This window comes from Erpetoichthys calabaricus, chromosome 3, assembly GCF_900747795.2.
Source record: "Erpetoichthys calabaricus chromosome 3, fErpCal1.3, whole genome shotgun sequence".
Taxonomy (NCBI): Eukaryota; Metazoa; Chordata; class Cladistia; order Polypteriformes; family Polypteridae; genus Erpetoichthys; species Erpetoichthys calabaricus.
This window is the reverse complement of record NC_041396.2, coordinates 216,414,653-216,441,080: the sequence shown is the minus strand read 5'-3', so window position 1 is coordinate 216,441,080 and position 26,428 is coordinate 216,414,653. Positions and strand designations below refer to the sequence as shown.

Sequence of the window (26,428 nt, the reverse complement as noted above, 5' to 3'; positions counted from 1 at the left end):
CTTAGGAAAAAAAACAACTGTAATGTTATTAACCATTACAAGCAATAAGAAGCGAAAGTCTGAGCCAACATACATCTTGAATAAGAGCCACTTGGCACAATATTAAATATACCTATTTAACCTAATGGAAAAACCAAGATTTAAAAAATGTGTGGAATTCTACTTAACTGTTCTTATTTGTTTATGCCTGATCAGCTTCACCCACAACTATGCTTTAAAGTTTTATGTTTTTAACTTTGGATAATAGATGCTCTTAAAATACATTTAATTTCTATGCAGTGGATTGTTTTCTTTGAAAAATAATGCAGCAAATGACTGGAAGGGAGCACTCATATACTGTATATACTCTCCTATGCGAGACTAGTATATTGTATTTTTTAATTCCAGGTTTTATTTATATAGATAGATATCTGCTCTCAATTTATTAGGCTGAGGCTCTTGAAAATAATTGCCCACTGAGGAAAATCAGTAAAATATCCCTCTCCAAAGGAAGATCATACTTACATGGAACACCATTACACATCCTTTCTTATATTGTTGTTGGGATATATAGCCAGAAATGGTGGTCAGAGGTTTTGAAGCATCTAACACTGTTGTTTCTCTTTGTAGTCACTTCTCCTGTGTTTCCAGCTTGTTTCACATAAAAAATAAAAGTTCAGACACTCTTATTAAAATTTTTTTTTATATAATAAAGTCAAATTATGAGAGACCTTTTCAACATGCAATACAATCTTGTAACCAAAAATACATAAGTGAAACACAAACATCACTATTAGGAACTAAGGAGCAGAGTGGACTGCAGTTGGCCTTTTCTGAAACACATACGGAAGGAAGAAATTATGTTGGCATTTCTGATAGATGACACCTTTTTCTGTTTGGCTATTGTTCAACTAGAAAATCACACCAGACAGGCCTGCTATAAAAGACTATACAAGGGGAAACAGGACCTTCTGTATATCTATTACTAATAGTCTGCATTAAATTTATGGAACATGCCACATCTCTGATGAAGGTCTAAAGAAATAATACTGATGTCAGTTCAGGTATTTAATGTCAATTGAGAGAACCTTCCTGAAAATGTTATCACTTGTAGAGTACCACTTTCACATCCATACAGTTAATAATACTTCAATTTCGTTGTTCTTTTGTAAAAGTGACAATGACAATAAAGATTTATCTATAAATCTATAATAAATGCAGTAGAACAATGGGCTGAATGCCTGACCGCAGGAAACCAACAACTCATTCCTTATCAAATTCACTCAGTTATTTTATACACATGAACAATGGGTTACCAGGATATTTTTGAAAGATTTTAGTGGCATTGTCCCTCCATCTCTGGCTGTCACCTTAGTATTTTATATGACTCTATAGTGCCAGTCATAGGCAATATGTAAATGTAATTATTTGCAAATCTGATATTTCTTGCAAATTAGATTGCTTTCTTGGTAACAATTTGTTTGAAACAACTTGTATATTTGGCTGGCCAAACAGTAAAAAGGATACAAGGATGATGATGTGGTGATGAATATGGATGTGTACTGCCAGATGGCAGATCCTTTCATGGGTTTACCAACAATAGAATTGATCTCTTTACTAATCTATCTATTTTATGGCCTGGGTTTTAGGAATCTGTAATTGGGTCATAAGGTGAGAATGGAGCAAGGCAAAAAGCTAAGAAAGCTATGTCAGTCTGTGGTAAGATACACATTAGCACAGTGGTAACTCTAACACTGGAACTCTAAGCAAAAATCAGGGGATCATACACATTTTACAAAAGAGGCACTCCAACTGCCCAGTGTATTTATGCATTGCCTTCAAGCTGTTGCCTCACTGCTTCAGCTGAATTCTCTTTGTGCTTACTTTTAGTGTGAAGTTTGCATGGTCTCTCCATGTGTCCTTCTCTGTTTCATCCAAATCAAGTAATGTGAATATTAGGTTAGTTGGTGTCTCTTGCTTGTCCTTTGAGAGTGAACATGGAAGTGTGTTTGAGTGTGCCCTCTGTTAAACAGGTAAGTGTCTCAAAATACTCAACAAGGATCGGTGCAACTATGTTAGGTCTGGCCACTAGCAACTGTAAAAAAGAAAAGTCAGTTTAAGAAAATGGCTGAATGGAAGGTTAGTTTCAAGTCAAGACAAACTGACAGGCAGTTCTACTAAAGCAGGATATGTGATTTTTCCATGCTGACAAGAAGCACCATCCTGCAATCTCTGGATTAGTCGGTGTTCAGACTCTCCTTGTTTCTCACTTGTTTTAAGAGTGAGAATTAAGTGAACATTTCTAGAGGTTAATGCAGACAGGCACATTAATCTTCTTTGGATGAGTGCTTCCAGCAGTATTAGTGAAAATAGCTGCCGTTTTTGTTCCAACTTATATAGTTGGGGGAATTGAAATCAGTCAACGAATGCTGTTTATTATTGTTCTAACAGGAATACCACAAGAGTACAATCATTTTCTTAAAATAAGTTACTTTTTGCTTTTGATATGGTGGTTTTAAAGAAGCATACAACTTACAAAACACACACACACACAATTTTTTCTGCCTTTCTTTATGACCGGTGCCTTTTTTTTGTTCATATAGGTTAACACTCTATTTTCTAATTAAGATGACAAACACTTTAAATGTAGAGATCCCTGTTGCTTCTTTCTATTCTGTTTCATTTTTAACCCTGCTTAGGATTTGGAGCTGTGGACTAAAACTCTTCCAGTGGCCCTATCTTATAATTACTTTTATAAGTTAATCCACACTTACAGAACTCTTAACTAACTATGAGTATTTCCAGTCTAAACATATGGGCTGTAGTCCTAGTACACCCTACAGGCTTAATTTATCATATGTTCTGTATTTCTGTACTTTTTTTATAATGTTTTTGCTACCAACTCACTGCCCTCACTAATAACATGGTGGTTCCCATGAGAAGCAAATCATGAAACATGGGTGTGTGATGGACGACCGGCTACAGACTCCGGTCGCCACCCCCAGGCCGCTAGGAGGAGCCCTCCGGACAGCATGATGGTGCCCCGAGTTCCAGCAGGGCCTCATGGACTTTGTAGTTTGTATACACAGCCCTGCTGGATACCTTGGGGGCCACCGGGAGTCGCTGTAGGGGGGCTAGTGGGCTCTTGTGTGCCCTACAACCCGGGAGTGCGTCAGCATCACGTGACCGGAAGAAACGACGTGCTCCCGGGATGAATAAAAGGACTGTTTACCCTGACCCGGGAGGAAAACAGACTTGTGGGTTTGGCCAGGAACCACTTCCGGGTCAGGGGATATAAAAGTACTATGGGAAAGCCCAGACACTGAGCTGAGCTGGGAGGTAGGAGGGCGAAGTGTCTGGGCGAGGAGGATTTGGTTTGTTATAGAGAGAATAGTGGTTATATGAGTGTGGGGTGGAGAGTGCTTTGTGCACAATATAATTATAAAATAAATAACATTTATACTTTCACCTGGTGTTCAGAGTGGTACCTGAGGGTTCAAGAGGTGGACAAAGCCTCTATCTGCTACAGGTGCCAAGTAAAATGTTGCAAAAAGTGATGACACTGTAAGTAACAATAAAAATGCATAGTAATCAAAATAACAATACAAGCAATTCCATAATTAACAGCATTTCAAATGAGATTTTAATAGGTAACAACAGAAATAACAAATTAATAACTAGATAAAATGAATGAGAATGTTCTCTCTTGAGATACTAACAATTTATTGCCTCCACATTCAATATAAGTACACGACATACAACATTTTTTGCAAGATCTAGTTGTATCTATGCTCTGTCATGTATTTTATATTTTTTTATTAGAAATGTGTACTTTTAATAGCTTTTTATTTTTGTTTGCATTTTATAATTCAGGTATCATGCATCATTGGAGTTACATGGCAGTTTGTTAAGAGAAGTGCTGTCACTGTAGTGTGTGTGTGACTTTAAAATGGCCATTTTATATGAGCATGAGCACCTGTGTATTTTTCACTTGAACTTTACTTTTATAAATGAAAAGCAAACTCTTAAAATTTGGAGAAAAAAAAAATCTGAAAGTAAACCATTGTGATGGATAAATCAGTTAGATTCAGGACATCTAGTGGTTGAAGAACTTGGTTTTACTATATTTTAGAGATTTGTGTATTCATTTATCTTTCTTGCTCAGTACCTAGTGATTTCAATTTTCAATTTCCGGCACTAAAAGTATTAAAACAGAAATATGACAATTGGGTCAGGAATGCAGATATTTTTAGAATGAATGGTGAGATTTTGAACCAGAATCATTTAATTGCTCAGCATGCAGAATGCAACAGTTACATCTTCACCTATAAAGGACAATAATCTGTGTAGTAACATAAAAAATGGGGGCTGCAACAAGCAGAAATAAGTAATAAACGTTTGTCAGATATGCCAGTTGTTTCAAGGGACTAGGCTGAGCTAAAGTACTCGCTAGAATCAGGGAATAGTTATTTATGATTTCAGAGGTGAATCAGCTCAGGAGCAAAGTGAGTGATAAAATGGGTTATGTTAACCTGCAGCTCTATTTGCATAGTTTAAAAAATGAACGGGGAACTCATACTGACAGCATTTTAAACTATTGCTGTGTCGATTTAACTCACATTCATCTGCTGGATCTATTCATGTGTGGTCCCACACTACTGAGTCAATGATCCTGATGCTTCCACAGTTCAGTTCACATCAGTTCAGTATATCAAGGAATCTTGATTATTTATATGAGAAATTTATGTTTTTAATTTAATACTATGACATATTTTTTTTGCTTTTGTTTATAGCCTTTACATTCTTTAGTAATTTGCATTATGTGAACTATGTCAGTGTGGTATGTTTTTTATTGTCATTGCATGCTGATGCTTAAACACCAGCTGAAAACAACAGCAAATACATTTCATTATTCTTTAAAATGTATGACAATAACTTGAGTTTTTTTTTTTTTTTTTTTTGACTGGCTTATAGGAAGAGTCATTGACTTCAGAGGGACTGGGAGAGCATGGGGGATCATGAGGTTGCTCGAAAGGGGTGCGTGCTGCTTCCGTTATCTTTGTAAAAGGACAAAGGTCCAAGTTTTTGAGTCCTGGTGCTTCCTGTTTTGCAAGACATGGACTCTACCTAGTGACCTGAGACAGACTGGACACCTACAGTACTGTGTCTCTTCAGAGAATCCTTGAGTACCGCTGGTTTGACTTTGTGTGGAATGAAAAATTTGCTCATGGAGTCCCGAACGAGGCACATTACCTGCATTGTGAGGGAACGTCAGTTATGGCACTGCGGCCATGTGTCATGATTCCCCGAGGCTGATCTGGCTCGCATGATCCTCACTGTTCAGGACCCAAGTGGCTAGACCAGGTCAAGGGGCCGTCCACGTAACACCTTGCTGCAGCATATAGATGCTCATTTCCCAGAAGGTGGGACTGGACTGCGTGTCTGTCTGGGGGGTTGTGAAATGGGATCATGAGCTGTTTCGTTGTGTGGTGGGTGCAGCAACATGTCGTATCAGTGCCTGCTCTTTAACCTGACCTGACCTGCTGATGGTGTGCCTTCTTTCCCATCAGTATATTCTTCAGAGACGCATTGTTTTAAATGAACACTTTGTTAAATTGAGGAACCTAATTTTGCTTACACACCAAAAAGACCAAAGAGAATATGAGCCATACCTTCTTGTACCAATACCCCATTCCATTTTGGTATTATTTATATTGGTACTAATGATTTTCACATATGTAGTAAAGGTAGAATGTTTGGAATGCATAGATATAATTTTCTATGTAAACACTACATTTAATATCAAGTAGGAAGCAGACTGTGATTAAAACACTCACTGCAATAAACACTTGTAAATACTGCGTCCCTACTGGACCAGGAATGACTGCTGCTGTACCAGGTAGAAACAACCCAGCAGCTTCTTAAGAAGCTCACTCATGAGACTCATACCAACTTTGTTTGCTGACTTTTTAATTAAAGTAATATCTGCAACTGAACTACACATCATAAATATAACCATGTATAAGGTGTTTAATTTTGTTACATCCATGAAATGCATCTTTAAATTTAATATAATTATGCTTGGGGTGAAAGTGTGATTTAACAACAACCTTTATTTTATTAACTCCATTTTATAATGAACACAATCCCTAAGTGTTCATTACATAAAAGTTAATTAAAGCACAATGTTTAATATTACTGTCAACAAAAATGTTTTACCATTGGAAAATTGTTCAAGATTCCTTAATAATGATGGGAAGTCAGCTGGCCTCCTGGTTCTGAAATCTTGTTTTCTTATTCCAACCAATTGTTAGACAGGGACACATTCTTGATTCTATTTAAACTCCTTGTTTAATTATCTGGTTATATTCTGATACCTATGGCCATAAAGACGGAACAGTAAGGGATTTTGTTTTAGAAAAATTATTATGCAGAATTTGTATTTCTGCCTTAGTGTATAATTCTTAACAGTCTGTTCTTTTATTTTATTCTCTTTAAAAATGCCTTTTCCTGTAATATTTGCTCGGTTAATTGTCTCCCAATAGTGCAAACTAACAGTGTAAATCAGACATATGCACAAACGTCAAAGCTAAAGGGAGGTAGCTACTTCAGTGTTATCACTAATTAAAAGTTTAACTAACAAAAACATTTTCAAATGAGTAATTGGGGGGGGGGGAAACTCTTGTATTCAATCTTCTGTACAAGAAAATACTTGATAAATACTTAAAGTAAAACAACCCTGCTTGGACTTTATGGATTAAATTTCACCCACAAAATGTATAAACTGGGAAATATTTGCATGCCCAGTTAAGACAAATGTACTGTACATTGGATATCAAGTTTTTTTAATGATATAAAATCTTGCCACCAAAGGGGGACTCAAAGACTATAACTAAGGACATGTTAATCCCTATGCACCTCTGCCATTAAAAAATGTGGATTACATGCTCAGCATTTATTAAAGGCTTAATTGGGTTTGTAATCTTCTAAAAAAAGTAAATTTGCCAGTAGATACAAGAATAAGAAAAAGAAGAGATTTCTAAAATGAATGAATGTTGAAAGCTCTATTTGTACAGTATATGTAACCATATTCCAGATTATAAAGTACCTTTAGTATGCTATTAATCACATTTTAGAATTTAGTGTTTATTTTATTTTTGTATTTATATGTATACATACACATACACACACTACAAATTAAAGAAAACAAAGCTTATATAATAAAAAGAGAAGTTGCTGATCATAATGTGATGACAAATCATTTAAGTGCATCAAACAAGGAAATTGAGTATGTATGGGAAATTAAATAAATATATTTTTTATTCTTAAAATGAATAGGAGAATGTTGTCAAAGATAAACAATCGTGATAAAGTTATACTTCATCCAGTCTCAACTTTGTCTCTTCAGGACCCCAAGTGTGGAAGTGCACACAAAATTCCATTCCATTTTGGGCCTTAGGTATATAGAAACGTAATTCTTTCTATCTTCTGATTGCCAGGTTCCAGTCCAGAAGTTGGACTCATCGGTCACAGAATGTAAACATATATGCTGTATATGCAAAACTAAACTTCTGAGCATGCTTGAATATAAATAATTTCACAGAGCACTTTGCTGCTGCACACTGAATTAATGAAACACAAAAATAAGCAAGGGTGTGATGACAGGCTGCAACTATAAGTGACAGATAAAAAATGAAAGAAGAAAATACTACATCTCAATATTGTTATTAAACCATTTTAATGAATACATTTGTCAAGAAGAAAAAAAAAAATTGGGGGATGGCTTATTTAATAATGTCTGTCTATCTTCAGTCTTTTTTTCCTGTTCTTTTTACTACAATAACATTTCTGATAATTAAAGGCTTAAAAGGCTTTTATGTTTCAAAGGAAAATGCACTGAAAGCAAACACTACTAGAATATAAATGCAATATGAAATACATAAATGATATAGGGCTTAAAGAAATTTGTTGACATTGTGATTAAAATTCATAGTTTCCTAGTTTTTTTATGTAGGCCTGGTTTTAAAATGGAGGAGGTGTAATACTCTTCTATCTGATATAGGGGACTAACAGAGGACTGTTTTAATCCCCCCAGCAAGTTTAAACCCAAGGTTATTTTACTTTCTGGATGTTACAGTGAGGAGGAAAAAAATATTGTTGATTATGGATTGTGGATACACTGTAGTATTGCGACAGTTAAATAATTGCCTGAAACATCAAGCAGCTCTTTAATCTCTATGACTCTTTTTACTGTCTACTGTAGCTAACCTTAAATTAATACATCACTGGAAAACAGGGACTTCCAAAACATTTTTCCCTTATTAGCATCGAGAAAGTGGATCGTAATCCAGAAGCAAGAGGTGCTAGGCCAAAAGTCAGCCTGTACTCAAAAGCACCCTACTGCAATACTAAAAATACTGCAAATGTCAGGATCCTCTGTGAATGAAGTATATGTTGACATAATCATATTTAGTTTATCAAGTCTATTTTTTATTTATTATGTATGTTCTTTGCTGTCACTTTATTGATGATGTAATTGTATTGGCATCTCAATACACCTGTTGCTGTCGTGCTTCTTTGCATTCATCAGTTGGTGATGGTTTAATACAATGTTATCTAACAGTGTGGGACTTGAGTAACCTCACTTTGATTCTTCACACTAAAAATTAAGAAAATAATCTCACAATGAAAATGCTTTAAAGTGAATCATTTGGCCAGAATCATTTTTCCTTTAAGAAACATGGTCAGATAAAATAACACTTATCTTGACGTATGGTTATAATTTGAATTGAATGGAATGGAATTGAATTGAAAGCCTTTATTGTCATTGTAAAATAATTATAACAAAATTATGACCGCCTCTCCAACTGGGTGAAATAAGCAAAAACGACACTACTTTCGTGAAACACAACACATAATACAAGCAAAGAAAAAAACAGTAATATTATATGTAAAAATACAGTTAAAAAGAAATGAGATAAAATAACAATGGAACCTGTAGTAATACAGTAAAATAATACCATTCCAATGGGAAGTAGCAGCAGTATGTTTAAGTCTATTTCTATTTTAAACTGCCTTAATTTGCTCATTTTTGTTCAATGTATTTTTGGCCATTGGAAAGAAACTGTTTCTGAATCTATCAGTCCATACTTTCAAAGATCTATAATGCCGACCAGGGTGTGAAAGATCCTTAAAGATGTTTGTGGCTCTGATGAGATAGTGGGAGCAGGCAATATCTTCCAGGGAGGGCAGACAACAACCTGTGTTTTTTTTTATATTGTGTTTATGACTCTCTGCAGAGCCTTCTTGTCTGTTAAGTGCATCTGGTGTACCATACTGTGATAAAGTATACCAGGATGTTCTTGATGGTTGAACAATAAAAAGGCACCAATAGTTTTTGCGACACGTTGTTTTTCCTGAACACTCTCAGAAAGTGCAGTCTCTGTTACAGTTTTTTGACAGTTGCTGTGGTATTCTTAGACCAGGAAAGGTTCAATTTGAAGGTCTGCACCCTTTCCTCATGGTCTCCATTGATGTAAAAAAGAACTGGCTCTGTGCTATGCTTTCCAGATTGAGTTTCTTGTTTTTTTGTGGTGTTCAGTGTTACATTCACAGAACACCATTTTGTCAATCTCTGGGCCTTGGCTCTGTAGGCCAACTCATCTCCTTCTAATATGAGCATTATTACAGTGGTGTCATCGCCAAATTTAATTAAATTATGTCTGGGATGGATTGAGATACAATCATATGTGTACAAAGAGCAGCCTTGTGGAGATCCTGCGCTGAGTAAAAAGGGGGAAGAGAAATGATGGTCAAGTTAAACCCTTTGGGGGTGGTTTGTCATAAAGTGTTTTATCCAGGTACAGGTAGAGGAGGTGAGACCTAAGTCTGTCAGCTTTCTTACCAGTATGTCATGGATTATTGTATTAAATGCAGAACTGTAGTCTACGAAGAGCAGCCTTATTACATCACTCACTCTTTGGTCTACATGGCCAAGTGCAGCATGCAGATCAGTAGCAATGGAATCTTTTATGGACCTGTTTGATTTGTAAGTAAACTGATGCTGGTGGAAAGCAGATGGGAGGGAGGATTTAATATGCCATAAGACCAATCTCTCAAAGCACATCATTACTACAGACATGAGTGCAACCATTCTATAATCATTTAAGCTCTCAGTGGCTATTGTTTTAGAGACAGGAACAATGATTAATTATAAATGATTTTAGGCAGGGTGGAATAGCGGTTAATGCCAAAGAAAGATGAAAAATCTTTGTGAAGACCCCGTCAACCTGGTCAGTGCATGTTTTGAGTATCTTCCCAGAAACTCCATTAAGGCTAGTGTCCTTCCATGGGTTCACCATTCTGAGCACACTCATGTTCTTGCAGAGTGTGTGGGTTCTGGAGGCTGGTGTGGTCAAGTTGGGCCTCCTTACTATGATGAACAATCTGCTACCCATAAAATAAAATAAACCATCATCGATAGCCTCTCATTATTTAGACTTAGACTTTCTCTTTGGTCAAGCTAAGGAACAAAGTAACCCCATGTGGCCTTGGTCTTTAGAACATTGTTGCTAGCTCCTTTTTTTCAACGTTGTCTAGGGCCTGTTACAGATATTAGCATTATATGTTTTCCTTTTTAAGTCGCTCCATTGCTATTGTTCAAAGGCACTTCAATGAGTCTTTGTGCAGTGTAAAGCTAACTTATTTTTTAACTTTGTCTCCTCTGAACATGATTTAAGGATACAATTTAATAATTAATCAGATATTTGCAGTAGGTTCTGGTTCTACAGGTTGGTATCCCAAGCACACACTTATGCCCTCCTTGGTTATATAAGTTCAAGAAATGGCAAGCAATGCAACTTTTACCCATCTGCACTGCTTAAACTACATTTGTATTGCTTAGTGGTCCTCAGGTTTGTTCCCAAAGAACACCTGTTGCTTTCAGATGTTCCTCCTTTGTAACCAAGTAATGACTGCAGCTTAACTTTTTTTAAATACTGGGCTGCCCACAGTCTCTCAATGTGGTACACTATTTAAAGTAATGTAAGAAAATTTTCTTTTGTGCATATGTGAAAGTGTTACCTTCTCCTGATCTCTCTAAAGGAGTTAGAGATGAGATAGAGTGAATAGGTAAGTATTTGCAAAAGATGAGTAAAGGTGACAGCCAATTCCATCCACTCAGCCCACATGATTCACTTTTAGGGCCATGTGGAATGGAGCCTTAACTTGCCAACATTGTGAGCATGGCAGAAATTAACCCTGGAGAGGGAGACCTCTTATTACATAGCACACATATGCGCACAAAACCTCTCACTCATTTACAAATTAACCCAACGTACACATTTTTAGATGAAAACCTGAAGAAAAGTCCCACATGTATAGGGTGGAAACACCAATGAGGGTGTAAATTAGTTACGTTTTTAAACACAGTGTCTGGGAGAGTGCTAAGTAGTGGCACAAAACATAGTGGCTGGGCATTCACCCCAGCTTTCCCAAAATTAAAAAGAATGTTAGAAATACAAACATGATGAAAGCTGTAAAGCTGATTTGGTAGAGAACAATATGTCTCTCCTTGCAACTTTTATATTTCTTTCAAAATATGTTTAAAACTGTATTCTTTATTCATTATCATGCACAGCTGGAACTAATACTGAATGAGATGAAGTTCTAATAATTCTTAAGAGGAAGAAACAAATCTTGCCTCTTGAAAAAGAATACAATTAAATTACAGACAATATTTGAAAGGAAACACTAAAGGAATGGTAAAATAGAATCCAAAATAAAAATCTTAAATGACACACTACAGTTTATTTTCATGTCAATGAAATAAGAGTAACAACAAGGCATTAAGTAAAAAGTTTTTAATTATAGTCTGAGGTTGACCAGCACAAGCAATCATTATTTAGCAGGAAAATATGTAGCCAGCAGAATCTAGCAGAACAAGGATTGAGAAACTGATATTGATGAATAATGTAACATTCATAAAAATAAATGTACACTCCGTTCACACTCAGATTTTAGGCATATGATCATTTCATAAATGTGGGCCCTTATGGTTCAAAGTCCTAAGAAAATTATTTTTCAGTTACAGATACTAAGCCCCATCTGCCATGAGCTTGCCAGCCACATACTGTATTATGCCCAGATTTGAATATCAGCAGCTGTTTCATGCATAATTTCAAGCTTTGTGTCAAGCAATAATATCACTGGATTGGATCTAATAACCTTTCCTAACTCATTTTTATAAATAGTTACAAGAGCGGATTCAGCCCTGACCCTAGAGGAGACATTAATGACGTTTTCCTAAGATGAGGTCACCTGCCTTTCACTCTATTACAAAATCAGGCTCCAAAATTGGTCACACTGTCTCTTGCTTCTGTTTTAACTGCACTGGGCAGTACATGTTGTGTAAATAGAATAAGGTTAGAAAATTGATTCATAAAGACTACCAGATGCATGCTGTGCAGTCTAACTAAGGCTGGAAATTAGTAAAAATATTCTTTATTAATGCAAATTTCAAATTGCTATCGATCCACCCATTTCTATATGGAGCTTTAAAGAACTGGAGACCAGCCATTATTAGTCATACTTCTTCATATGGACTTGTGAAATAATATATGTAATTAATCATAAAAATTAAACAGATTTTAACTATACTATATTTATTTAAATTACAATAAAAACTAATATTTCTAAAATGTATTAATTAATAAAACACATACAGTACGTAATACATGTCCCTGGTGTAGTGCTGAGGCGTCGTCCACTGCACAGGAGCACTCGGGTATCAAATTGAGGTGGCCTATCCAGGTAGGCGTGAAGATCAACTTCCTCTGCTGTCAGAGGAGCTGCGTAAACTCTACATTTCAGTGGCAGCACTCTGTGAGGTACGTAGACCTGGGACTAGCCAGATCTCTGTAGGTGGTGTTTTGTCTTGGTAGAGCAATATTTTACTCTACTTTCCCTTTTTGTATTATTAATATGTAGCCTTTGTCAGAATGCCTCAAATCTCAGACTTACTACTGTTTCTAAGGCATTGTACCATATAATTTCTCCCCACCTTCCCTTCTACATTTACGTATAACCTCAGGAAATTAGGTTAGTAAAAGACAAGCAGGAGTTAAGTTACAATTTAAACAATTTATTATTGATAATATTCATAAATAACAATATGCAAAGTACATTTGAATATTGACAACCATACAACCTGATAAATGGTGATGTGTAGTTTCAGGCGGCACACAGACTTGTTAGTTATTTAAAATGTCTCTGGGTAAGGCATCATTTGTGGTCAGCTTTCTTCAGAACAAGCTGCATGCCTGTCTTAATATGTCTGCCGAGTTGTGCTCTTCATTGTGTTGTCCTTTTCAGTTCACAGTGTAATGGTCTTCAGTTTGGTGAGAGAGAGAGAGAGAGAGAGAGAGCTGGGTAAAGCAAGCAAATTTATAGGTTTTCTGTCCAACCCCTACAGCCAATAGGGCGTCATGGTACTTAAAGGCTTTTGATACAAGCCAATTCCAAACAGCCATACTTCAGACCAATGGGGGTAAAGAACACCTTCACACCTGCCCTCCAAACCATATGTTAAGGTAAAGCTTGGCAGTTAGGCACAGAGACCCATTCCTAAAAGGGGAGGGGGTAAACATAAATTCTTCTTACTAATGTAACACTAATATTACATTGCTTTGCCTAAGTTACAAATAAAGACATACAAAATATTTATCAAGTTGTATGCAAAATTTCACATCACAACAGGTGGGTACACCTTTTATTGGTCTGGTCACTCTAATGGCTGTCAAACTCAGGGATTAGCTGTTGCTCTGGTGGTTTGGATCCTTCTGATGGTATCCGATGTCACTCCTTTGAACAAGCATATTACAGCACTATCTGGGTGCCTTGACTGTTGTCTCAGTGTATGCTTTGAACTGGTGAGTGATGTCTTGGTGAGGGAGACATTTTAATCACATGTTCACTTGACGGTTGATGGGTGCCTGCAAGGTGACTCTCTTCTGGTCATGGGTGATTTCAATGTGACCACTGGCACTGACAGGGCTGGCTATGAGGATTGTGATGGTCCCCATGGGCCTGGCGACCGTGGTGAAAGTGGCTCTATGTTCCTTGACTTTGCAAAAGGTTAGGGGCTGCATGTCGCTGCATCTTGTTTCTCAGCTGCATAGTTGGACTTGATACTCCAATACTAATGGTGTGGTGATGGAGATCAATCACATCTTTGTGAGCAGACACTGGAGACTCTTACAAAACTGCAGCGTCTACAGAAGTGCTCAGTTTTTGAATTCTGACTACAGACTTCTTGTTGCTACTCTGAAGATCTAGCTTAGGTTCAGTAGGCTACCACCTACTAGAAGAATGAGGATGGAACTGGCCAGACTCCGTGATCAGGCTGTTTCTAAAGAGTCTGCACACAGTTTGTGTGAGGAATATACAGAATGTGACAGCTGATCCTAATGTGATGTGGAAGACCTTCTGTGACAAGACCCTGAAGGTTGCTGGGGGTTGTGTTGGTGTTGGTGTTACCAGTGTTCCCAGAAGGAGGTGTTTCATTTCTTAAGGCATGTTGGATATCATCGAGAGGAGTTGCAGCGCACGGCTTGATGGCAACTCTGCTCTGTACCGATAAGTGAGAAGGATGGCTGCAAGGGCTCTTAGGGCAGATAAGGAGGCATTTGTTAGAGGAATCTGTGAGCAACAGACACGCCATCTATGGTCTACTGACCAACGTCTTGCTTACAGAGGAATCAAAGCATTACGCACATCTGAATCTGTTCTTCAGAGAGTCACAGTCAGGGTGAGTGATGGAACGGTCCTTACCGATGACACTGCAATTGTGACCTACTGGGCTGGCTACTTTGAGCAGCTATTTAAAACTGATCCTCCAGCTAGGACATTGGCATCTCTGGGTCCATGGTTCTTGATGCTAATACTCCAATTAGCTGTGACCCACCCAGTCTCACTGAGATTGCTCAGGTGGTGAATGAGCTAAGGGTAGGGAAGGCTTGTAGTATCCGGGGTGAACTCCTCCAGGCCGGTGGTAAGGCTGTCCCTCCTGCATTGCAAGCAATCTTTGCTTCTATTTGGGAGATGGACATCATCCCAACTAACTGGAAAATGGGACTTGTCATCCCGATCCGAAGGGTGATCGCCTGGACTGTGACAACTACAGGGGGATAACACTGCTCTCAGTGCCAGGTAAGGTCTTCACTAGGGTCTTCCTCAGTAGGATCCGTGATGACTTGCTCACTTACCAGCGACCGGAGCAGTCTGGTTTTAAGCCTAAGAAGTCTACCGTTTCCTGGCACTGAGGGTTCTCATGGAGTGCAAACGAGAGTTTCTTTGCAGCCTTTGTTGATTTTCGTAAAGTGTTCGATCAGTTAATTGAGTTGCACTATGGGACATCCTGAGATTTCGCGGGATCCCCCCAAAGTTGCTGGATATCATGACTGGCTTGTACACTGGTACTATGATTGCTGTGCAGAGTGGAGGCAGAACCTCTGCGTTTTTTCCAGATGATTCTGGGATTTGTCAGGGGTGCGTTCTTGTTCTACTCTGTTCAATGCCTGCAAGGACTGGGTGTTGGGTCGTGGGGTGCAGAGGCTTTGGGACATCTCTTGGTTAAGAGAGATTCACTGATCTTGACTTTGCCGATGATGCTATGATCTTTGCAGAGTGAATGGAGGCTCTTGAGAGACTGAGCGAGGAGTCCGAGTGTCTGGGTTTATTAGTGTCCTGGATAAAAACCAAGATCCAAGCCCTTAATGACCTCTTGAGCACAGCCATCAGCAGTGTGTCTGTCTGCAGAGAGAGTGTCAACCTTGTCTAGAGGTTTACTTACCTCGGCAGCGACATTCATGTCTCTGGTAACTCTTCCCATGAAGTCAGTAGACGGATTGGAAGAGCATGGGGATGGGTCATGATGTCGCTGGAAAGGGGTGTGTGGCGCTCTTGATATCTTTGCCAAAGGACAAAGCTTCAAGTCTTTAGAGTCCTGGTACTTCCTGTTTTACTATATGGTTGCAAGACATGGACACTATCCAGTGACCTGAGAAGACTGGAATCTTTCAGTACTGTGCCTCTTCAGAGAATCCTTTGGTACCACTAGTTTGACTTGTGTTGAACGAGCAGTTGCTCATGGAGTCCCAAATGAGGCACATAACTTGCATTGTGAGGGAGCATCTGTTACGGCACTACGGCCATGTGGCATGTTTCCCCGAGTGTGATCTGGCTTACATTGTTGAGGACCTGAGTGGCTGGACCAGGCCATTCAGATGCCCACGTAACACCTGGCTGCGGCAGATAGATGGTCATTTTTGGGGGGTGGTACTGGACCGCATGTCTGCCTGGGGGGTTGCCAACCTGTTTCGTCATGTGGCGGGTACGGCAATGTGCTGTACCAGTGCATGCTCCCCAACCTGACCTGACCTGACCAGGACTCACTGGTGCACATCAGCAATAAGGGAAGCCCCTGATTTGACTGAAGTACAGCACCAGAAAGCATAAAATGCAGCAGCTACAGCAGTGGCTGAAGTGAAAGCACATGTTTTAGTAGTGTTTGTTCTGGTCACGGAGATTGTAAAAAACCATTTAAAAAACTCGGGAAGTGTTTTTAGGATTCACCTATGGGAACTGGGGATATTGTCGAAAGATGAAAAAAGTATTTTGATAAACTTCTAAATCAAAAGCATTGTTTTAGTCTGAGGTCTCTGCAATGACTAAAAACCTCACTAGTGACAAGGACGTAAGGGTGCATGAGATCCAAACAGAAATCAGTGGACATTGCTTGGGGTGTTTTGGCTAACGTTCTTCTTCAATGTTAATAGGAAGAGATAAACAGATCATTAACACTACCAGATTTTAGTGGCGGTTCTCTTTTTAAAAAAAGGGAGATAAGTGGCTGTGATACAGTTACCAAGGGGTCACAATCCTTTGCCTCCCTAGGAAAGCCTATGTCAGGATATTGGAACAGAGCCTGCAATTGATTTTTGAGCCTTATATCCAGGAGGGACACTAGCACACATTTTTAAGAGGTAATTAGAAATTGCCAATCCTATCTTTATTTGCATTTTTTGATTTGGAAAGGCTTATGGTCTTGTCCTGTATGATCTTTAGTATCTTGTAGGAGGTGCTTCAACAGAATTAGTGCTACTGCATATATTTATGGAGCAATAGTTGTACTTGCTGTTAAAATGAGTCTTTTCAGTACTGCCACATAACACCATCAAAGATGCGTTTTGATTTTTATGGATGAGGATATCAAGGCACAGCCAAGGATTTCAGAACTTAAGGATTTTGAGAACTTAAGGATTTTGAGAACTTTATGATTTTGAGAACTTTATGATTTTGAGAACTTAAGGATTATCCATCTGCTTGTAGATGATGTTGTTGTCTTAGCTACATCAGACTGGAATGGTTCACTGCTGAGAATTCTGCAATTAGGATGAGAATCAGACCCTCAAATTTTCCATGTCCTCTCTTGGAAACAAGAAGTTTATTCTCTTCAGGTAAGGGGTGAGTGGCTGCCCCAGGTGAAGGAGTTCAATTACTTCTGAGTCTTGTTATTCAGCAAGGGAAAAAGTTATGAGATTGATTGATAACAGGAAATGTGGCATTGTAGATATTGTACTAGAACTGCAGGCACTGAATTCTTAAATGAAGGTTTTGCCTTACCACACTGTTTACATTCCCATTACTACTTATTGTCATAACCTCTGTCTAATAACTGGAAGAATAAGATCTGGAACATATGGTAAGTAGCCAAAATGAGGTTGATAGACCCACTCTCTGTGACAGAGGGAGGGACTTGGAGAAGAACATGACTTCTGTGAATTTAGTCAAGAAGGCTGGTTGGGCATGAAGTAAGAATGTCCCTTTAGTACCTCGCAAGGAAGGTGCACAAGGCATAGCTCACTGGGAAAAGACTTAGAGGTTCACCTAGGACATAAGGGATTATTTCTCTCAGCTGGCATGGAAATATTTCCTAGGAGTCAGAATGATGATGATGATAATGTTATACATGTGTAGAATTCAGTTTTTAAAGCTTTCAGATTTTAAAATGTACTGTAACAGTATATAAAAATATGTAAAGTCTTGCGCTCATGGAGGACTTCTAGCACTCCTATAGTAACACAGACTAATGTTCTTTAAAAAAGATTACTGAACCCATGTCACAACTCTTAAACACATGAGTTGAACTTCTGATCACTGCCAATATGGTTTCCATATGCTTTATCGTTGGGCAGAAAACATGCATGTTAGATTGATTGGAGACCCTCAGCCCAGGAACAAAGTGTTGTAATCCCTTATTTAGGGTTTTCTGTGCCTTCACCATGATGCAGCTAGGATAGGCTTTGGTTAAGTGCACCCTTATAATGGAAAATATAAGTTTTGATGAGAAATAGATAAAATGGATTACATCCATCCATTTCCAAACCAAATCGAATACTATTCGATGGGTAATTGAATAGTGGTAATAGCAGCAGTCACACTGTGGGGCACACTCAAGCACACTCAGTTTTGAGTTGTCAGTTAACCTAATATGCATATCATTGGGATGTGAAATGCAAAACTGGAGTACAAGAAGAAAAACCTCCTTGGACAACAGGCAGTTGAACAATATCCACATTTCCCAGGAGTCAGACCCAGTCTCCAGGATCTATGAGGCAGCAGAGCTAAATAACGCATCATTCTTCCAGATAATATATATATATATATATATATATATATATATATATAAATGTAATTGTTAACAAATAACTTTTTTTTTAAATTATTATTGTTAAAAATCTTTGCTTCTTGTATTCTGTCATCCCTTTGATAAATAAGATGAAATTCCATGTAAGGGAAGGTGAATTATTTAGATATCTCAAAATGCTTTTTAAGATAACTGAAAACGCATTTCAGGATATTTGATATGAATTATAGATACCGGGAAATACAACTGTTTCAAGATATCTGGAATGTAATTTGAGATATCTGAGATGAACTTTAAGGTATCTTAAAATTACATCCTCGTAACTCTCAGATATCTGAAATGTATTTTAAGATAGCTCCAAAGCAATTCAAAATATCGTGAAATAAGTTCCATGCGATTCGTTTATTGATACAAGATACGTATCTTCAAACGACTCTTTGGACGTTTTGAGACCTCTTAAATTTAATTCATTATATCTCAAAAGGACTTCCTGTAAAATTACCTATGTTTTAAATGGGAGTTCATTTTACATTAAACCATCTTGAAAGTAATTTCAGATACATTGAATTACATGTAGTTATGTTACGATGTATCGAAATGTATTTAAGCTATTTCCAAATGCACAGGAAATTTATAAAAAAAATGAAATTACTGTAACCACTGTACTTTTCAAGATATCTGAAAATAACCTCTAGACCATTCTCTGTTTCAGATATATAAAATGTATATTAGATACCTTAAAACGCACTGAAGATTTCTCAAAATGTACTCTACATATTTTAAAATGTAAATGAAGTTATTTGAAGATATCTTCAATTCTGCTTCGGATATAGTACACTTTAAAATAAATGAAAATCATTGCATGAAGTCGCTAAATGTTAATTTGACTCGACTCATCACATCCATGCGCAAACCCTTTTTCTCAACAGAATGCCCCTTCTTCCTTTGAGCAACTGACCTGTTTGCTTAATTGGCTTCTCGTGGTGATTGCTGGTGTAGTCGCAGCGTTACTAGCAGGATTGGTCAGATCTACACTGTTTCGCTAAAAGAACGCGACTTATCTTGTCGCTCCCACGTTTATATTACATTCTATTTGATTGAAGTCGGAAGGCCAGGCCGGTTGAATTTGTAGTGAACTCTAATCACAACCAGACCGGTATGTTGTTACAAGTCAGTGGCAGAATTACAATATCAAGCAAACACGGAATAAACAAGTGAACGTCAGAATTCACCGAGAGAAGCCGTTAAGTGAGGAGTTTAACGAAGCGCAGCTATCGAACTCCTACATTGGTGCTCAGGGTGGGTGTTCTTCACTGAAGTTCTAAGAACTATTTTTACAGCATGAGGATAGCCAAATAGAAATCTGGTGTTATATTTAATATGACTCTAATTTTATTTAGAGGCCAACGTGATTAAGATGTTGACTACAACTAACAGCCCTCAAACTGCAAGTGGGCTGCCAGACCGATCATTTAAGACACATTTCACACATTAGCGCACTTTAAATAACGGACAAAGCTGAGACCAGTTCCGAAAAAAGTTAAGAGGTGAATTGACTGAAACGTTCTTGCCTTTTCAGTATTTAACTTACCGCTTTTATACCAAACAGTTTTTGAAAGATTGGTCTGTAGAGAAAATCCATTTAAAGCCATACTCACCCTTATGTTGTAATTGGATGCTTGGCGTGTTTTTATGAGAACTTGATATTCTTCGTTCTCTCTTTTTTTTCCTCTTAGGTTATCTGTGAACCTTTCAATTGCAGCGGACTGTGCCTGTGAAAACAAATGAAGTTTGACATTCGATGGTTTACAAAAAACGTGTTAAGGAGATCCTGGATCTGTTCAGAATACTAAAAAGAAAATTGCACGTGGCAGACTTACCTTTATATTTTAAACTAGCGAGTTTGTGTGCTGTGCTAGTGCAACCTAATTGTCTTCACAATGAAATCGGAATGGGATTATTCCAAAAATCTGGATTTGAGTTTCTTGTCATCTGAGGAAGAAAATATGATTTTGCAAGTGCTGGAGCGGGATGCACGCCTGAAGAACAGGGAGAAAAGCCGAGTAAGGTGAGTACGAAAACGCACTGTTTCTGTTGTGTTTGTCACTGTTTAACCCCACAATTTTGTATCTGCATCTGTTGATTAGTAATGAGAATAGCACACGATGACATTACATTGCTGTGTATTGTACGTATTAATTAATTTGCGATTCGCAGTGTTAGTAAAACGGTCTATTTTAATGTGAGGGGCCACACAGGCCATAAATCGCATATTTGTGTGTGTGATCTTTTGGTTTAATACTTACTATCGGTTTGCCTGCGTGCAATACTGGTTTCATTCCAACGAACTGTATTGTTTCGCGTCCGTTCTCGGTTTGTGTTATACAGACTGATATAGTTTATGTATAATACTCATTTGCATGTGAACTACCCGTATATTTATTTGCACTTGTACATCGCTGGTTCGGGCGCGTTTGTTATTGGTTTGTGAGTGAACTGCATTGGTTTGCGTAAGAACTATATTGGCTTGCGTTTATACCACTGGTCTGCTTGCAGTGAATGGCCGCCTCTTGTCTAACTCTTTATAATGTTCTAATATCTATTGAATGTATACCTAATTTGACTCGCATAGCCAGACGTGGCAGTTTAACTTTCAAATCATTGTTTCCTACTGTATGGAAAGAGTGAACATATTAGTAAGATGAAAACGAGGTGTCAAACAAAAATTGGCAGAAATGTGGATTTACTGCCCAAGTCTAGATCATATGGAGCTCTTTTTATCAAAAAGAACCAGGAGTTATGTGACTGGTGGTGTGGCCTCCATAGAGCCCTTACTATTTTATTTAATTTTTCCCCACAATTTTGTATCTGCATAGCCACTGCATCTGTTGATTAGTAATGAGAATAGCACACAGTTCACCAGATAAAGTGTACTTTACTGTATTATACATTCTGAGCATAATGTGCCTTGATTTTTATTCAACTTTTTTGCTGCATGTCAATGTCATTAATATAATAGAAACAGTCCAAGCACAGACCCCCGGGGCACTCTACTCTTCATCTCCAGCCAATGAATTAACCTGAAATCCATTTTTATGTTGCGTCAAATGCTGTTGGTTTCAGAATTTAATCTTTCTATCAAAGACATTTTCAAAGTTTTAAGTACATTTTTTTTCTGTTACATGCCTTGATTTAAACTGGTACTTTATTAGCCTGTGTTAGACTTTGTTTTATTTTTATTTATCTTATTTAAAAAAACAAAAAAAAAACAGATTTGATGAGTGGAAGGCTTCTACCAAACCAGTTGTTTAGTGCTGTATTTTATATTTGTACAAGTAGTCCTCAAATCTATATACTATAATTTGCTTTATCTAACTCTCTGGGTTGTAGGGAATTGGAGGTTGTTCTGGAAGTACTGGGTGTAAGGCACACTTACAACAGGGTACCTTTCCATTGTAGGGCCTGCTCACTCACATGCAGTCCTATTTGCACGGGACTATGCTTCCATTGCTAATTTATCTGGCCTGTATCTTTGGGAGAAAACCTACATAGATATAATGTGCAGATTCTGTATGGATGATGAGAGCCCAGGATGCTGAATATGTGAAGCAGCAGTGTTAACCACTGTGTTGTCATGCAGCCCCTGTTTCATATTACAGTTTACATAGTATTACAGTACACAGTACAGATATAAGGCTTTTTGTTGGGGTTTATTTTGTTTCCCTTCTAATAAAGTATACTAAAAAGTGTCTTGAGTCTAGCTTGCATATGCTTTAAATGATTAATACAAAGCTGAGTTTTCGTTTGACATTATTCCTGGGTGATTACTACAAATGACAAAATGATTGGTAGCTGATTTGCTTGGTTGTCTACCAGAAGTTAGAACAGTCATTGACAGATTTTTTTGTTTGTTTTTTTACAGTTCATCAAGTGTTCTGTTCATTGCGTGTATAACCCAGATGATTAACATTTCTTAGCATTTCATTAATCTAACCTCCAGGTATAATGCTTGTTCTCTATCTCATGCTGTGTTGCAATGGTTTCTTAAATTAAAAATTGTATAGGCATTTCACTGACAAACGAGCAAAGCCCTTTTAGTCCATAAAGATCTTTTGGTTAGTTATTAACAAAGTTGTTTCATTATATCATGTAGATTTTGCAAAATGTGTTAAGGTTTCCACATCTTTCTGGCTTTAATTTCAAATTCACCTCATCATTGTTTGTCCTAGAATATGTGATTCACCATTTAGGTGAATATTTTGACAGATCAGTTTTTAAGACTGTGGTACACTTTTGTTTGCAATCTTCACTTTTTCTATTGGCTGCTCCTGTTAGGGTTTACCACAGCGGATCGTCTTTTTCCATATCTTCCTGTCCTCTGCATCTTGCTCTGTCACACCCATCACCTGCATGTTCTCTCTCCCCACATCCATAAACCTCCTCTTAGGCCTTCCTCTTACCTGCCAGCTCCATCCCTAACATCCAGCATCACTCCTCTGCACATGTCCAAACCAATGCAATCTTGTCTCTCTGACTTTGTCTCCTAACCGTCCAACCAGAGCTGACCCTCTAATGTACTCATTTTTAATCCTGTCCATCCTCGTCTTTAACTCTGACACTTGTAGCTGTGTCTCCTGCTTTTTGGTCAGTGCCACCGTCCACAACCCATATAACAAAGCTGGTCTCATTACTGTCCTGTAGATCTTCCCTTTCACTCTTGCTGATACCCATCTGTCACAAATTACTTCTGACACTTTTTCACCTCTTTTCCACAATCCCTGTTTCTCTGTACTGTTGATCCCAAGTATTTAATCTCCTCCACCTTCGCCAATTCTACTCCGTGCATCCTCACTATTCCACTGACCTTCCTCTCATTCACACACATGTATTCTGTCTTGTCCTTTCAGACCTTCATTCCTCTCCTCTAGAGCATATCTCCACCTCTCCAGGGTCTCCTCAACCTGTTCCCTACTCTTGCTACAGATCACAATATCATTAGCAAACATGATAGTCCAAGGGGACTCCTGTCTAATCTCATCTGTCAACCTATCCATCACCATTGCAAATAAGAGAGGGCTTGGAGCCAATCCCTGATGTAATCTCACCTCCATGCTGAATGCATCCATCACTCGTACTACAGACATGTCGCCCTTCCCTCGTACATGTCCTGTACAACTCTTACATCTCTGCCACTCCCGACTTCCTCAAACATATGCTTTCTCCTGGTTCACAAACACACAATGCAACTCCTTCTCACCTTCTCTATACTTCTCCATCAACACCCTCAGAGCAAACATTGCATCTGTTGTGCTCTTTCTTTGGCATGAAACCATACTGCTGCTCACTACTCTTTCCCATAACTTCATGCTGGGGTTCATCAATTTTTTTTTTTCCCCCTGTAATTACTACAGCTGTGCACATCCCCTTTATTCTTAAAAATTGGTACCAGTACACTTCTCCACTCATCAGGCATCCTCTCACTTTCCAAGATTCCATTTAATAATCTGGTTAAACACTCCACTGCCATCTCTCCTAAGCACCTCCATGCTTCCACAAGTATGTCATGGACCAACAGCCTTTCCATTCTTCATCCTCTTCATAGCTGTCCTTATTTCCTCCTTGCTAACCTGTTGCACTTCCTGATTCACTATCTTCTTATCATCCAACTTTCTCTCACTCTCTCTCATTCTCTTCATTCATCAGCCTCTTAAAGTACTCTTTCCATCTTCTCAACACACCCTCCTTGCTTGTATGTTTTCATCTTTATCACCCTAATCTCTTGAACATCTTTCCCAGCTCGGTTCCTCTGTCTAGCCAATCAGTACAGATCCTTTTCTTCCTCCTTAGTGTCCAGCCTCTCATACAACTCCTCATACACTTTTTTCTTTAGCCTTCGCCACCTCTCTCTTCACATTGCGCCTTATCTCCTTGTACTCTTGTCTACTTTCTGCATCTCTATGACTATCCCACTTCTCCTTCATCTTCCTCTGTGTACTCTCCTGTACGTTCCCATTTCACCACCAGGTTTCTTTTTCCTCCTTCCTCTGACCAGATGTCATGCCAAGCACCCTTCTTGCTGACACCCTTACTACTTCTGCTGTAGTTGCCCAGCTATCTATAAACTCTTCATTGCCACCCAGTGCCTGTCTTACCTCCTCCCTGAACTCAACCTTGCAGTCTTCCTTTTTCAACTTCCACCATTTGATACCTTGGCTCTGCCCTCACAGAAGGACTCCTCTTGGTCTCCAGTGTCATCCTACAGAACACCAGCCTATACTGTCTAACTACACCACTTTGTAGCTTTTAATCTCCTTCAGATTGACTCTTCTGAATAGGATATAATCTACCTGTGTGCATCTTCCTCTACTCTTGTACATCACCCTGTGTTTCTCTCTCTTCTTAAAATATGTATTTACCACAGCCATGCCCATCCTTTTTGCAAAATTCACTATCATCTGACCTTCATTCCTCTCTCTGACACCATACCTCCTCATCTCTGTTCCCTTTACCAACATGTCCATTGAAATCCGCTCCAATCACCACTTTCTGTCCTTTTGGTACATTGACCATCACTTCATCCAACTCACTCCAGAAATCTTCTTTCTTATCCATCACACACCCAACTTGAGGGGCATATGCACAAACAACATTCATAATCACACCTCCAATTTCAAGTTTCATAATCATTACTCTGTCTGACACTCTTTTTCACTTCCAAAAACTCTTGACATACTGTTCCTTCCGAATAACCCCTACCCCATTTCTCCTGCCATCCACACCATGATAGAACAATTTGATCCCACTTCTGATCGACGTGGTCTTCCTCCACTTCCATTTAGTCTCTTGCACGCACAATATATCACCTTCCTTCTCTCCATCATTTCGGCTAAATCTCCTCTTATCAGTCATACTGCCAACATTCAAAGTTTCTACCCTCAGTTCCACTCTTTTGTCCTGCCTCTGGACACATCTCCCCCCCTCCCTCTTCTTCTCCTTCTTTGGCCAACAGCAGGCCAATTTCAGCTAGTACCCTGTGTGAGGGATTGCCGACCATATATTCCGGCCAACACCTCCAAGCCGCCGGATGGAGCCCTACCTGCAACATAGGGATGCCCCGAGTTCCAGCAGGGCATCATGGAGTTTTAATACACAGCCCTGCTGGATGACGTCGGGGCCGCCAGGAGTCACTGCTGGGATGCTCACAGGGTGCTACGTGCCCTATAACCCGGAAGTGCGTCATAAACGCATGACCGGAAGGAACAATGTGCTTCCGGGGTGAAGAAGTGGAATTTTTATATGACCTGGAAGTGTTCCTAGTCACGTGGACAGAGAGGGCGAAACACTTCCATGTCAAGGACTATAAAAGGACTATGGGAAATCCCAGACATTGAGCTGAGCTGGGAGGAAGGGTGGTGAAGTGTCTGGGAGAGGAGGAGTGATTATTGTGTTGGATTATTGATTGTTGTATGTATAGTGTGGAGTGGAGGGTGCTTTGTGCACATTATTATAAAATAAATAATAATTGGATTTTTACCCAGTGTTTGGAGTGGTACCTGAGGGTTCAAGAGGTCGATAGGGGCATCAACTGCAACACCTGTTAGCTAACAGTACTGGTGGCGCCCATTGTTAACCCGGGGATCGACCGATTTAGGTATGGAAATCTGTATTGTCCACATATTGATCTGGCAAAATTTTACACCAGATCTTCACTGCTCAGACCTAAAAAGGTTTAATAGTCTTTAG

The 26,428-nt window shown here is 38.6% G+C and overlaps 1 protein-coding gene across 3 annotated transcripts in view; it reads left to right on the top strand.

Moving 5' to 3' along the window:
- LOC114648645 (synaptotagmin-like protein 2) overlaps positions 1–26,428 on the top strand; it is a 554,437-nt gene that overhangs the window by 212,012 nt on the left and 315,997 nt on the right. For 2 of the 3 annotated variants that reach the window (XM_051925337.1, XM_051925335.1), the window contains one exon: positions 20,422–20,753. In XM_051925337.1, coding sequence (XP_051781297.1) covers positions 20,626–20,753 — 128 coding nt within the window. In that variant the 5' untranslated portion in view covers positions 20,422–20,625. Of the gene's footprint in view, positions 1–19,875; positions 19,985–20,421; positions 20,754–26,428 lie in introns of those variants that run through there. The other variant, XM_051925336.1, reaches the window with a different exon arrangement.